This window comes from Melanerpes formicivorus, unplaced genomic scaffold, assembly GCF_026170545.1.
Source record: "Melanerpes formicivorus ecotype bairdi unplaced genomic scaffold, bMelFor1.0.p_v2 SCAF_3, whole genome shotgun sequence".
Taxonomy (NCBI): Eukaryota; Metazoa; Chordata; class Aves; order Piciformes; family Picidae; genus Melanerpes; species Melanerpes formicivorus.
In genome coordinates this window covers 12,415,133-12,427,578 of record NW_027142355.1, presented here as the reverse complement: position 1 = coordinate 12,427,578, position 12,446 = coordinate 12,415,133, and the positions used below count along the sequence as shown (strand labels likewise).

At 36.4% G+C, this 12,446-nt stretch overlaps 1 protein-coding gene across 9 annotated transcripts in view; it reads left to right on the top strand.

The window, feature by feature from the left end:
- Nucleotides 1-12,446, top strand: part of KIF21A (kinesin family member 21A) — a 90,264-nt gene that overhangs the window by 43,593 nt on the left and 34,225 nt on the right. For 5 of the 9 annotated variants that reach the window (XM_068166611.1, XM_068166626.1, XM_068166603.1 and 2 more), the window contains exons 7-14: nucleotides 889-1,004; nucleotides 3,739-3,934; nucleotides 4,126-4,315; nucleotides 4,968-5,031; nucleotides 5,456-5,659; nucleotides 9,025-9,063; nucleotides 11,412-11,496; nucleotides 11,670-11,787. In XM_068166611.1, the coding sequence (XP_068022712.1) occupies nucleotides 889-1,004; nucleotides 3,739-3,934; nucleotides 4,126-4,315; nucleotides 4,968-5,031; nucleotides 5,456-5,659; nucleotides 9,025-9,063; nucleotides 11,412-11,496; nucleotides 11,670-11,787 (1,012 nt within the window). The remainder of the gene's footprint in view (nucleotides 1-888; nucleotides 1,005-3,738; nucleotides 3,935-4,125; nucleotides 4,316-4,967; nucleotides 5,032-5,455; nucleotides 5,660-9,024; nucleotides 9,064-11,411; nucleotides 11,497-11,669; nucleotides 11,788-12,446) is intronic. The other 4 variants (XM_068166627.1, XM_068166621.1, XM_068166635.1 and 1 more) reach the window with 1 other exon arrangement.

Here is a 12,446-nt window from a genome sequence, read left to right as displayed (position 1 = left end):
ATGACATGATGTATCCTTAACAAATAGGATATAGAATGAACAAAGTTAAAAGTTGCTGTGACAACAGTAGTATTTATATGATCACAGAACTTTTTTTCAGTGAATTCCAGCCCTCAAATTTGGGAAACAGATTGAAAATGATTTATGCACATCCAAGCAATCACAGAATGTTGTGTGTAGAGTTTTTTTTTTTTCAACTTCTGGATGCAGTGAGACCATTTTCAAGGCAAATACCTGACTGTACAGGGTGCCATCTAGAGGAATGCTCTTGAATTTGCCTTATGATTGAAGTGCATGCCATGTGTAGGGTTGTTTATAAACATGAATTAGACCCTTTTAGTAGTGAAATAGGATAACCATGAACTAAATAACTACAAACCTTAAGTGCTTAATTCTATATCAGGCATTCCTTATTTCATGTCTGTAGAGGTAGTACTGTTGTGTCTTTTTGTATTACTGCTTCACATTTTATTCTAATTCTAGCATAAAGTAAAATCGATAACATTAATTTTAGAAAGTAATCTATCTGCTGCTAGAAGCAAAGGTCAGCTTTAATAATCATTGCAACTATGTATGTGATAAGTTCTAACTTGAGTTTGTGACTGATGTGAGATATCAATAATGCATACAAGATGTACTAAGAACTAAACACTTACAGATACCAGACTACAAGTCATCTGATTCACCGATAGCACAAAAGTTTATAGTTATGTACTGTAAAATGTAAACAATATTCAGAACTATTTTGTATGTTAACTTTCATGAATATATTATATATATATTTTTTAATTTTTTTCACCATAGTTAGACACCAGTTTATTAGTTTATAGCTGGTTTTAAATTTAAACTGCTTAGCTGGTTTTAACTTTGTTACATGCAATTTTATAGTTGGCACTTGGCAATGTAATAAGTGCACTTGGAGATAAAAGTAAGAAGGCAACTCATGTACCATACAGAGATTCAAAGCTTACACGGCTACTTCAAGACTCTCTTGGGGGAAACAGGTATGAAATCTAGAATATTTTGTGTTTCACTCTGAGCATGAATGAATTCATAATCTTCAGAAAGTAAAATAAACAAAACCCAAGCAATTAGAAAAATAGACACTCTCTTTGTTGGAGGATAGCTGTGGAAATAAATTGTCACGAGACAACATACTGGCAATGTAGGGAAAAGATTTTTAAAGAGGGTTTTTGCATTGTGTTTTTTCAGTGCTGCTGCAGCTTTACTAGACATGAGGCGCTGAGTTACTCTAAGCTGCCATTTCCAGGCCAAGCTTTTTCCATGGAGACATCATTAGATTGTAGATTACTTAGATGTTAAACTTCATTGTGTTGTAGCCTTATTGATGGCAGCATAGTTTAAAGCTGTGATGCATTTCTCCTTCAGGGTGTTGCCTTTTTTTTTAATGACACTTAATTTTTCTGATTGCTATGCATGGGAACATGGAGATGGCAAAAAGATGGAAGTGCCTGTGGTTAAGTTAAGCTCAGGATATAGTGCATCTGTCCAGTTAGTGTGATATTGGATTGGAGCCTAATAAAAACAAGCTAGTTTATCACCAGAACTGTTTTTATGAACCTGTTCTGTGTACTGCACATACAAGGAAGAGAGGGCTCTGGAAGCTTTGTCTAAGCAAACATAAACAAATTCTATTAAGATAATACAGATTTTTGGTTGTAACACGAACATCTACAGCTACCAAAGAGAGTGTAGCGGAGTGGGTTTTAGCAAGGTAGTACTTATTCCTCCACTGTTTAATCCAGTATGGCTAACTGCTATTTTTAGGAGGTTGGAAAAAATTCTGGGCATTTCACAAAGGAATTAGAGAAGTGGAGGAAAATTCTTATTGTTGCTCTACTCTTCAGAGAGTACCTTAGTTACATTTTGTAGCAGTGTACTGTGAGGAAAAGAGAAGAGCCAGGCAAAAGAAATAAAGGCTAGAATTTTCAGAAGTGCTTGAAGGAGGCAGAAACTTAGGAATGATGGAAGCTAGGAGAAATCAAGAGCATAGCGCTTCTAAGCACTCTCTGAAAATAGCTATAAATAGCATTTCTTGAGTAAATTTGCTATCAAATACACTAGATAATGAACATATTTTCAAACCACTTCTAAAATTGCGCTGCTGTTGAAACATTTAGACATTCCCTATTTAACAGTTCTACTGCTCCCTCTCCTGTTCGTCAGGAGAAATTGCGTGGTTTAGTGTTCAATGTGATCACAAATGCTGTTCCAGAGCATTTTCAATATACTCACATTTACTCTTTCTGTCTGATGTTAAATTTGTGGCCACTCCACTACCATAACATGTTTTTGTTATGTACATGCTGAAGCAAATTAACAGTTTTCTATTAAAGAAGAGTTATACGTATTAACACAGTTTGAATAGTTTCTTATTCATACTTTGTCAAAGTGTGGGAAATCAGATTATTAGTTTTCTGTAGCCTACTAGCCTCCATTCTAGTTAATACTGTCTACATAATTTCTGTTTTGCAAATACTTAAAAGATTTTCTAGCAGAGATTCAGGTTAAATTTCAGTGAGTTCTGAGTTAACTCAGATGAAAGAATGATATCGCTGTACTATTTACACCATAATCCTGATTTTTATCATGAAATATGCAGGGTGAGAGCATACTCTGTGCTACAAATGCAAGATTGTTTGTGGCTGCTCTGTCTGTTCAGAGAAAAAAGGTAATTTTTTTATTCCAGCCAAATGGTTTTACCACTCAACAGGCAGGCAGAGACACTGCAGTCCCTTCCCCTGTTCCTTGGAGCACACATTTCACATCAAATAAGAACGGCCAAGATAGGTCAGAATTCCAGCTGTAGACCATACTCTGAATGTGCCTACATGGCCTAAGTTCTCAGGTGAAAACACCTACATTTGACAGAGTGAGTACTCCCCTTGGCCTTTAGAGGAATTTGCTTCTCTGTTGAATGTGTAAGTTCAGGTGGTTGCAATAGAGTTCACTGTCTCCAGGGACAAACAAGTTAATCCCTGTAAACCTTTGAGGCAATTATCTTCACCATGTACACCAGTAAAATAAACTGGAAAGAGTAACTAGCCTCAGGATCCAAGGAAGATTCTGTTTCAGCAATTCATCCTCAGACTTTATGAACCAGTTCTCCAAATTGTTTTAGTCCCCCAAAAAGGTAAGGTTAAGAATTCTAGGTGTGTTGTAGCAGCCCAAAAAGAAGATGGTGGTTCATAGCCCACTTGGAGTTAGAGTTTGGGTCCTGCTACTTTGTGGAAATGCTCTAAGCAGCGGTATAAAGAAACATGGAATAAATACAGCTCTGGATGGATGTAACTAAGGCTAAGTGCTGGCTTTTGGGCTTCTGTTCGCAAACAGGTAGACAACAGATACCTTAGGCATACATTGGCAGCTAAGATGAGCATTCAGCTAGTGTTCAGATTATGTAGGTAGGAACTTCAGGAGTTAAAGTGGGTGGTCCTAACAACTGCGTGATGTAAATCTCTGTGTAGGACTTTAGTATCTTAAAGGCTTAATTCTCAGTTTACGTGGTTGTTCTACATCTCCTTTGCTTGGATTATAAAGATACAGCAGTGCTGAACTTTGTGGTTGGCAGTCTACATCTGTGAGGTGGACTGAGAAAGATGTTCACAAACACTGTGCAGTCACTATTTTTGTTTCACTTTCTACCTGAAGGCCTGCTGGCTTGCTTGTACTCTCTCTTCTTGATGAATAATGCTGATTTATGTTTCTAATTTCCAGTCAAACACTCATGATAGCGTGTGTGAGCCCTTCAGATCGAGACTTCATGGAAACCCTAAACACATTAAAGTATGCTAACCGGGCACGGAACATCAAGAACAAGGTGATGGTTAATCAGGACAGGGCTAGTCAACAAATAAATGCTTTGCGCAGTGAGATTACACGGCTACAGATGGAACTCATGGAGTACAAAACGGTAACTTTATCCTCTTAGGATTTCTTCTGCTTTAAAATGCCCATCCATTTATCCATTGTTTTAAACACTTTGGGAGAAATTCTTTTGCTACAAGTGTCTGTTGAGAATTCTAAGTACTCTGTAGATTGCCTTTAAGTTTTTCATATGTAGGTCAGCCTTTGTTAGTAATAAAATATATTTACTTTCTTAAGGGTAAAAGGATTATAGATGAAGAAGGTGTTGAAAGCATCAATGACATGTTTCATGAAAATGCAATGCTGCAAACAGAGAACAACAACTTACGTGTTAGAATTAAAGCCATGCAAGAAACTATTGATACGCTGAGAGCCAGAATAACACAACTCATGAGTGATCAGGCCAACCAAGTGCTAGCCAGAGCAGGTATGCTGTGTGGGGATTGCTTCTTAAGTTCATGAACTTGGATTGGTTACTTTCTTGCTTCGTGGGTACCTTGGAAGGAAGTTATGGGGCATGTTTTGGCAGGGGTACACCCTTACCTGATTTATTCCTCTCTTTCTGGAGACTGCTATTAATAGAAATAGCATGGTACCCCTATTTGACCATTCATTTAGGACTATGAGCAATATATGTGAAAGAATACTTCAGGATAGGAATTACTCATATTTAGCTATACATGGATGTAAATCTTTGGATGAAGCCATTTGACAGACATGGGTGAGTGTTGGCTCACTTTTCACCTCACAGAACAATCAACTAATTGAATTATCATGACTGCATTGTTCTTTTGTGGACTGTTGGTCATATTACTTTTGATTAATGGTGTATGTATTGTTAAAAGGTGCTAATATGGCAAACAAATGAAATAGAAAAAAAATCCCTTGTAATAATTTTGATCATATGACACAGAGGAACTGAAAAATTAATGCAGTTTAGGAAGAAATAAATTTTTGCAAATGGAGTAAGATCTAAGCATGTATTGCAGCCCATATGACTTTCTCTTTGTTGGTATCTTGTGCCTAGTAGCTGTATTCAAATATTTATAATGTTTTCATCCTTTTTCTGCCCTTCAAAGGAGAAGGAAATGAAGAAATTAGCAACATGATTCATAATTATATCAAGGAAATTGAAGATCTCAGGTATTTGCATAATATGTTTGAAAAAAATTATTACACAAAAAAAAAACCCCAACAGATGTTTGCGAGTACTTCATCCGGGTTTTTTTCCTGTGTAGACACCAGTGTTAGACTTTTTGTGTAATGTCTATATACATACGGCATTTGCACATACGTACAGATATATGTACGTCTATCTGTGTACATGGACATACATCTGTGTATTTCTACAGATATTTGTATGTATTCTGTCTAGGGTATATGATATATACAAAGACATAACTGTTGTCTAAAATGCTCTCAAGGCACTTGCAAGTGTTGTATTTAGTGAGACTTCACCTGGGTTTGGAGTGTCTCTTTAAACTGAAAGTAATACATTGCAGTTAAAGATACTAAAGAACATTTGCAATTCTTATGATTCCCAGTCTACAATTTTATTTCTTTTAAGAGCAAAATTACTGGAAAGTGAAGCAGTGAATGAAAATCTTCGACGCAGCTTGTCAAGGGCTTCAACAAGATCTACGTACTTTGGTGGACCATCAGCCTTTTCTGCTTCTATGCTTTCTTCAGAGAAAGAGACAATGGAAATTCTAGATCTAGCCAAGAAAGATCTAGAAAAGCTGAAAAAAAAAGAAAGGAAAAAGAAAAAGAGGTAGTGTATAAATTATACTGCTATTTGTTTTGTCTTTACTAGGGAAGAGGTGTATTTCTTTAACCACTGAGATTTTAAAATTCATTAGTTGTTGCTGTGTAGGTTGGGATGTCACACAGCTGTTCCTTCAAGCCTTTTTACACATTAGAGTTGTTTTCCTTTTGCATCTTTTCTTCCAGTGAAGTATGCAGTATATGTGGAATAAAAGCCTGTCATAATGGATTCTTCCATATAATTATGCACAGTGTTAAAAGTACAGATGCTCTCTGTAAATTTTGGTATTTAAAAATTTCTATTTAAATACATCTGAAATTCAACAGGCTTTCAAAACCAAAATTTATAAACTCTTTTCTGCTGTGTCAAAACTGAAACAGCTTGCTGAAGAAAAGATTCTGGATATTTGGGAATTCTGTGGTAGCTCGGTAGCTCTTGCAGTGGCTTCTTTTTGCTTTATTTTTGCTGTTATGAATGTTACTAATTTGAGTTTTTTTTAGTTCTCTGCAATATCATGCTTTGCTTTTTTTTTTTGCTGTCTAATGTCTCATCTACTAAAATACTCACAGACATGGATACAAATGCCTGTTCAGACAGCAGTTAGCACAGCAAAGATCTTATTTCTGTACTCAAGAGTTTGGGTCCATTAGAAATCTTTTCTTAGACATTTTCCACACTTCTATTTTGCTTGCTAATGTATTTTGGCCCTTCAGATGTCTAAGTTAGGTGTAAATCTAAAGCAGTATAAGCCTGAAATACAGTTGAATATGAAGTAGTCAGTGATATCTACAAATTTGAGTCTTGTATTTATAAATCCATTTGTCACACAAATGTCTGATACTTGTAGAGAGAACTTATTAATAATTAGATTCTTCCTTTGTGTATAATTATTCAGGGAGCACTTATTTCTATGGGGATTTTAAGAGATGTTGTAGGAATTGGAAGGGAGGATGGAAGTTTTAAATAAGCAAAATGTTCTGGCCTTACTTCAGTCAAATACTTCAATATATTCTTTAACTGTAAATACAAGGACAAAGAGATTTGACTTTGTATATATCAACACTTTTAAAAATCAGACATACGTTTAAATACATAAGAATTGTTAGGGCTGGGGCCTGAGTATTAGGTAACAGACAGGACTATGACCAGGAAACAGATAAAGGTTACTAGATATATTGAGTAATATCTCTTACAGTGGGGGATGATTAGCATAGAAGTAAGAATTTTATGTCAGATGGTTGTACATTCAGTGTTTTGTTGATTTTGTTTGTCACTTGTGGGTTTTGTTTTTCTCTTGAAACGGGCTTCTGTGTCTAGTCACAGTTGCTTATACTGGGACAATTTTGGAAATTGAATAAAAAAGTAGTTTGATCCAGAAGTAGAGATGACTTACCCTTATTTACAGTTTTTGAGATAGAGAATTTTTTTAGATTTTTTTTTTTTTTTAAATCCTAGAATTAGAGAACTGTAGAAAAATACAGGTTAGAAGTGACCTCTTGATTGCCTGGCCTCTGTCTTACAATGGGTCTTGTGCTCTATAGAATGAGATCATACTCTTCAAAGTGCTGGTGAGGTTGGAGTCTATCTCCTGGCCCATCTGCAGAATTGAGATGCATATGTTAGGAGAAATCTTTTGGAAGCTAAGAAATAGTACATTTCGAGGGATTGTGTGTATCACTTGTCATACTTGTTACCTGCAGAGTGTTTCTATCTGATTAATGAAATGCAAAGCCTATGTTGAGGATAAATCACGGTGAATTTTTCTTCTGCTAAAACTTCAGGAAGTAGCAGTGGGTGTGCTAATACATTTCAAAGGGACAATTCTCCCTGCACTTCGGTCGGGATTCTTTGCTCTACATCTGTCTTCTACAGGCATTTAGTGGGTTTTACTGCACTGTTTCTCTTTAGGGTTGCTATTCTTTAAAAGTTTTCTAATTAGCATTTTCCTATTAAAATGGGATTAGTAAGTGTAGTTGTTAACTCTGCCTCATCTGCTACCTTTCTTGATCTGTTTGTTTCCTGGCAATGGGTGAGTACGATGAAAAGTGCAGATTTTTAGGTATATGCAACGTACCTGAATTGTTGTGAGCTAGCCTGAAGATCTAAGATCCAGTTTCTGAATGAGCAGCAAGTATGTGCTGCTATATATCTATAGCTTTAATAAGCATTTATCATAAAGTTAATCAGAAAGAGTTTATATAAAAGTAATCTTTTGAATACTCAAGTACTGCGTTGCTTGATGGGAATGTCTCAGTGTGACATACTCACTAGAAGAAGCCTCAGAGTGAACCTTCCAGCCCCGCATACCTGGTAACCATTTTTGACTGTAGAATTTTGACTTCCCTAACCTTTATTAAACTAAATTAGTGATAAAGTTGCACGGTGTTCAGTGTGCCAGCTTGTAGCTGATGCTGAAGGAAGATGGCAGGCAGTATAATATGAAGAGGCAGCAAAAGCGCTTGCTCAAGAATTGCTCGTAGCAGGAACGGGAGGAATTTCAGTAGTTGTTAACATTTAAGCCCCCTCTCTACTTGTATAGAGTAATACTGATACATTCACATTTGCTCAAGAGGAAAAAGTGCAAGTGAAAACACTAACACTGTCCATCTCATTGCTTCTGATGCATGTTTTTTGTTAAATTATTAAAAAAACCAAGCAGTCATTAGCATGTACTTTTTGAATCTCAGAAGGATAAACAGCAGTTTCCTATTTTTTGAATAAAACCAAACACCACCAAAAAATAAATGTAGTTTGAAGATTATTTTTTTTTTTTTTTAAAGAGGTTAATATTATTCAGAATACGTTTTGGAGTATTGGTACTAAAAATTTCTCATTACTATTTTGTACTATAATTTCAGCATATAAACTCATTGCATTGGTTTTGTTTTCCGGACACCTTCCTGAGGGTATACATCTTTGGATTCAATGGCAGTACTTCTTACCTGCCAGATTTAGGTGGAAAATGAAAGGTTTTTCTGGAACTGAAGTTTTGGGTCTGTTTGGTGGGTTGATTGGTTGTGGTGTGGGTGGTTGTCTGGGGGTCTTTTTGGTTAATCCATTTAAGAAATTTTCAAAGTGAAATATATTGTCTATGTCTAAAACTTCTCCCTTAGTGTAACTTGCATTTACAGTTGTCAACAATGACAGATTAGTTTTCCTACAAATGTTTCTTCTTTTTCTATTTACTTCCTAACTGTGCAAAATGTATTGCCTTTTTACTACTTGTCTCTTGATGGTGTCTTTTTAAAGTTTCATTTTAAACTCCACAAGCTCATATATCATTTTTTACCTTCTTATCACTTTTGCTTTTCACTGTCTGGTTTGTCCTTCATTGGCTTGGCCTTCCAATACTGTACCTCGTGCTTTTGAAGGCTACAGAAACTTGAGGAAAGCAGTCAAGAAGAAAGAAGGTTGGAATATTTCCCAGGTTTTTAATTACCTGTCATTTCAATTAACTAGTTGTCATACATGAAAAGAAGTTGGGCAGATTCATAGATACTTCAAATTTAATTTGTTTGGCTTTTGAAAATTCTTTCCTGTGTTTTGATTTCAGTCAATTGTTTTAACTAGAAGAGATTTCTCTTTTGGAAGTGAGGTTGATACTGGGACTGCAGAGTGGTGAGCAGGTGTTTGCAGGGAGGGTGATACCTTTGATTATTGCTATAGAATTAAGTAGATTTCTTCTGTAGGGCCTGTATAAATTGAAAGGCAGGAGGGAAGGCACAGTAGCTCATACATGAAATGTATAGCAAACAGTAGATTCCTGTGTAGAAGGCCTTGGACCTTCATATCTTGATTTAGTCTGCTTCTGTGCTTTTGAAAGCCCATGACTGAAGTCTTGACTTTTTTCTTTTTTCCCATTCAGTTACAGCCTGAGCGGTAGATAAAGTAGTTGTAGAGAGCAGTTAATTTGTGGGCTTTAGAAATAGAAATATACTCATTAAAAATCAGTGTAAAGGAGCCATTATTTTCCAGCTGTCTACGTTGATCTAAAAAATACCCCCACTGAATTAATGCAGATTATGTGAATCCACAGACCAGTGGCACACAAATTAAGCGGTGAAGTTCTGCTTGGGAGAGGTGCTGGCTCTCCTTTCTCCTGTTTCTTGTTATTAGGCAAAGCACAAATTCTCTGTAGTGGTTAGCACTCTGCCTGCAAATGAGAAACCGGAGATTTGCCTCAGTCTGTTTGAAGATTGCAGATGAGATCTGTTATTGTTTAGGCTTGTTAAGCACCACAAAACAGAACATGTTTTGGGCTGAGTGAGATGAAAAGCTGTGGAAATGAGATTGTGTGACTTGGTGTTCCCTTTTTGGCACGTTTCTCAGTACAACACTGGTTAGGCTTTTTACTTCAAGCCTCCCTGGCTGCTGTGTTATTTGAGGGTCTAAGCAAGTTTTCTGTCTTGTGTGTAGTGAGCTTTAGCTGGATTTGGTTTCACTCGTGATGAGTGGGGCAGAAAAAAACAGTTAGCATTGAACAGGATAAAAAATAGCATAACAAAAACCTGCTTCTGCGCAGGAGCACTGTGTGACTTAACTAGAGCTCTCTTCTGAAGGTGTTGCTTTCCAAATTATAGTCTTGTAAAGCTACTGAAAATTTCTTGTCATTTCACTGAGTATTGGATTTGTCTAAGATTTTGGCCTCATGTCTGAGCTCCTTTGGTTGTCAGTGGGGGACAATGTGTATTTCTAGTTACCCTGCCTGGTCTGACAGAACATCTCTTGATTAACTTTATGCAGCTGAAGTTGTGAGGTGTATTCCATGTTATGCCATCCTTACTGCATCTTCTCATTATTACCATCTGTGGTGTTTAGCCCTGTTCCCTTGTATTTGGGATAATTTGGATTTTGCATATATTGTGCTGGAGGGAATGGTGCTTGATCCATCACAATTTCTGCAGTGCCATTGATAATATATATGTTTTTAAAAATTTTACAGTTGCATGTGATGTCTCAAAGATGCACATAAATATGTTAGAACTTATTCCTAATGGCTAATACACCAAACTTTTGAGATGAAACACACAAAAGAAACCTGCTGTAATTTGCATAAAATATCACTACAGTTCAGATTGCCAAGAGAGGAAAGAATACAAAGATACTTCTAAATTAGTTTTCAATCATAGCTTGAAAATCAAAAGCATGGAAATAAATGTAACCTTAATAGCTGGGAAATGTTTCTTTTTCAGACAGTCCTATTGCAATAATTCAGTATTTCTTGGGACTGTTGTTGTACTAATACCTATTTCAAGCGTTCCCTTGATGTGAAAGTAGAAAACTGATCAAAAGGGTAGTTATAGTATGATAAATTAGGGTATTGTTTAAGGCTTATACATATTTTTTCAGATGACTGTAAGCACAGTAGGCTGTTATGGTCTGAGTGTAGTAATGCCTGCAATGTATGTTGTACCTGCACACAGTGTTTGCTCTTTGTTTTGTAAAAACTATTCTGGGTACTCTGCAACTTCCATGCAAAATGAGTACTGCTGTAGCATATGCAGATGTGTATTCTGATTATACCAGCAGTGCCGTATGCCTTAAACCGATGTGCCAATCATTAATATATTTTGCAAGCTAATATTAAGAATAATTAACTCATTATTTGTTTTATCTGTGGGAGTTTGGAAGTTGTGTTTTGCCCATGCCTTTGTCTGACTACACTTTGGTTTTCATCTTTATTTGGAATTACAACTTATGGGGGGATGGGAAGTACACAGGCAGTTTGAATATTTTGTGTCTATGCCTCTTCTGCTAGTGTTAAAGAAGATAACACAGATAACGAGCAGGAGAAGAGAGATGAAAAAGGCACTTCGGAGAGAGAGAATAATGAATTGGAAGCAGTAAGTGTTTAGAAATGTTCTATTCATTCATTTTTCTATTTAAAGACCTACAAGGAAGGAAATTAGGGATGGGTCAGGTGAATACAATACCTTTACAGTGAGTGTGGCAGATGACTGAGGCATGGAAAAGTGTGAATGTGCTTCAACATATTTCTGTTTCCTACATTTTGTAGGAGGAAGTTCAGGAAGTAAGTGATCATGAGGATGAAGAAGAGGAAGATGAGGAGGATGAAGATGATATGGAAGTTGTTGAAAGCTCAGATGAATCGGATTCTGACTCTGATGAAAAAGGTGGTCTCAGTGCAATATTCTGTAGAATTTTACAAATTCTCTTATTCCATGGGGTTTTAGTACTCAAGATAGTGTGTTGACACATCCATACTTATGTCTGGATTATGTATCCAGTGAATTTTTTTTATTACAGTGCAAAAACCATGTCATGGACATCTGATCAAGTGTCCCCCACCTGGCTTTACAATTGACCATTGACTGGCTTTACAATTGACTATCATGTTTGATAGTGTTTCTTCCTTGGTTAGAGTATCCAAAGTGTAAGGTTAGAGAGTTATTTTTTATGCATTAGGATTAATAACCAAGATGGTGGCTCCCATTCAGTTAACTTGAAAATGGGTAGAATATAATTTTGAAAGATTGGAAGTCCATTAGCTTTCTTCATTTTCATGTAGCAGGTGAGTACCTAAGAGCATGTTTCTGCTATAGGTAGGCAGCTTTACCAGCAATTTTCTCATGAGTCAAGCCAACTTGGCTAACCGAGTCTCTTGTCTCCCTCTTGTTGGAGGGTCACACAAACCCATCAGCAGCAATTGTAGAACTCTTGTTTAATTTCATTCACCTTTCCATTTCCATGATTGAAGTGGCTCTCCTGTCTTCTCAGAATTTTGGCTGTATCCTTCTGAGGGCTAGAGGAGGGAAAGTCTACCCTTGGAGTC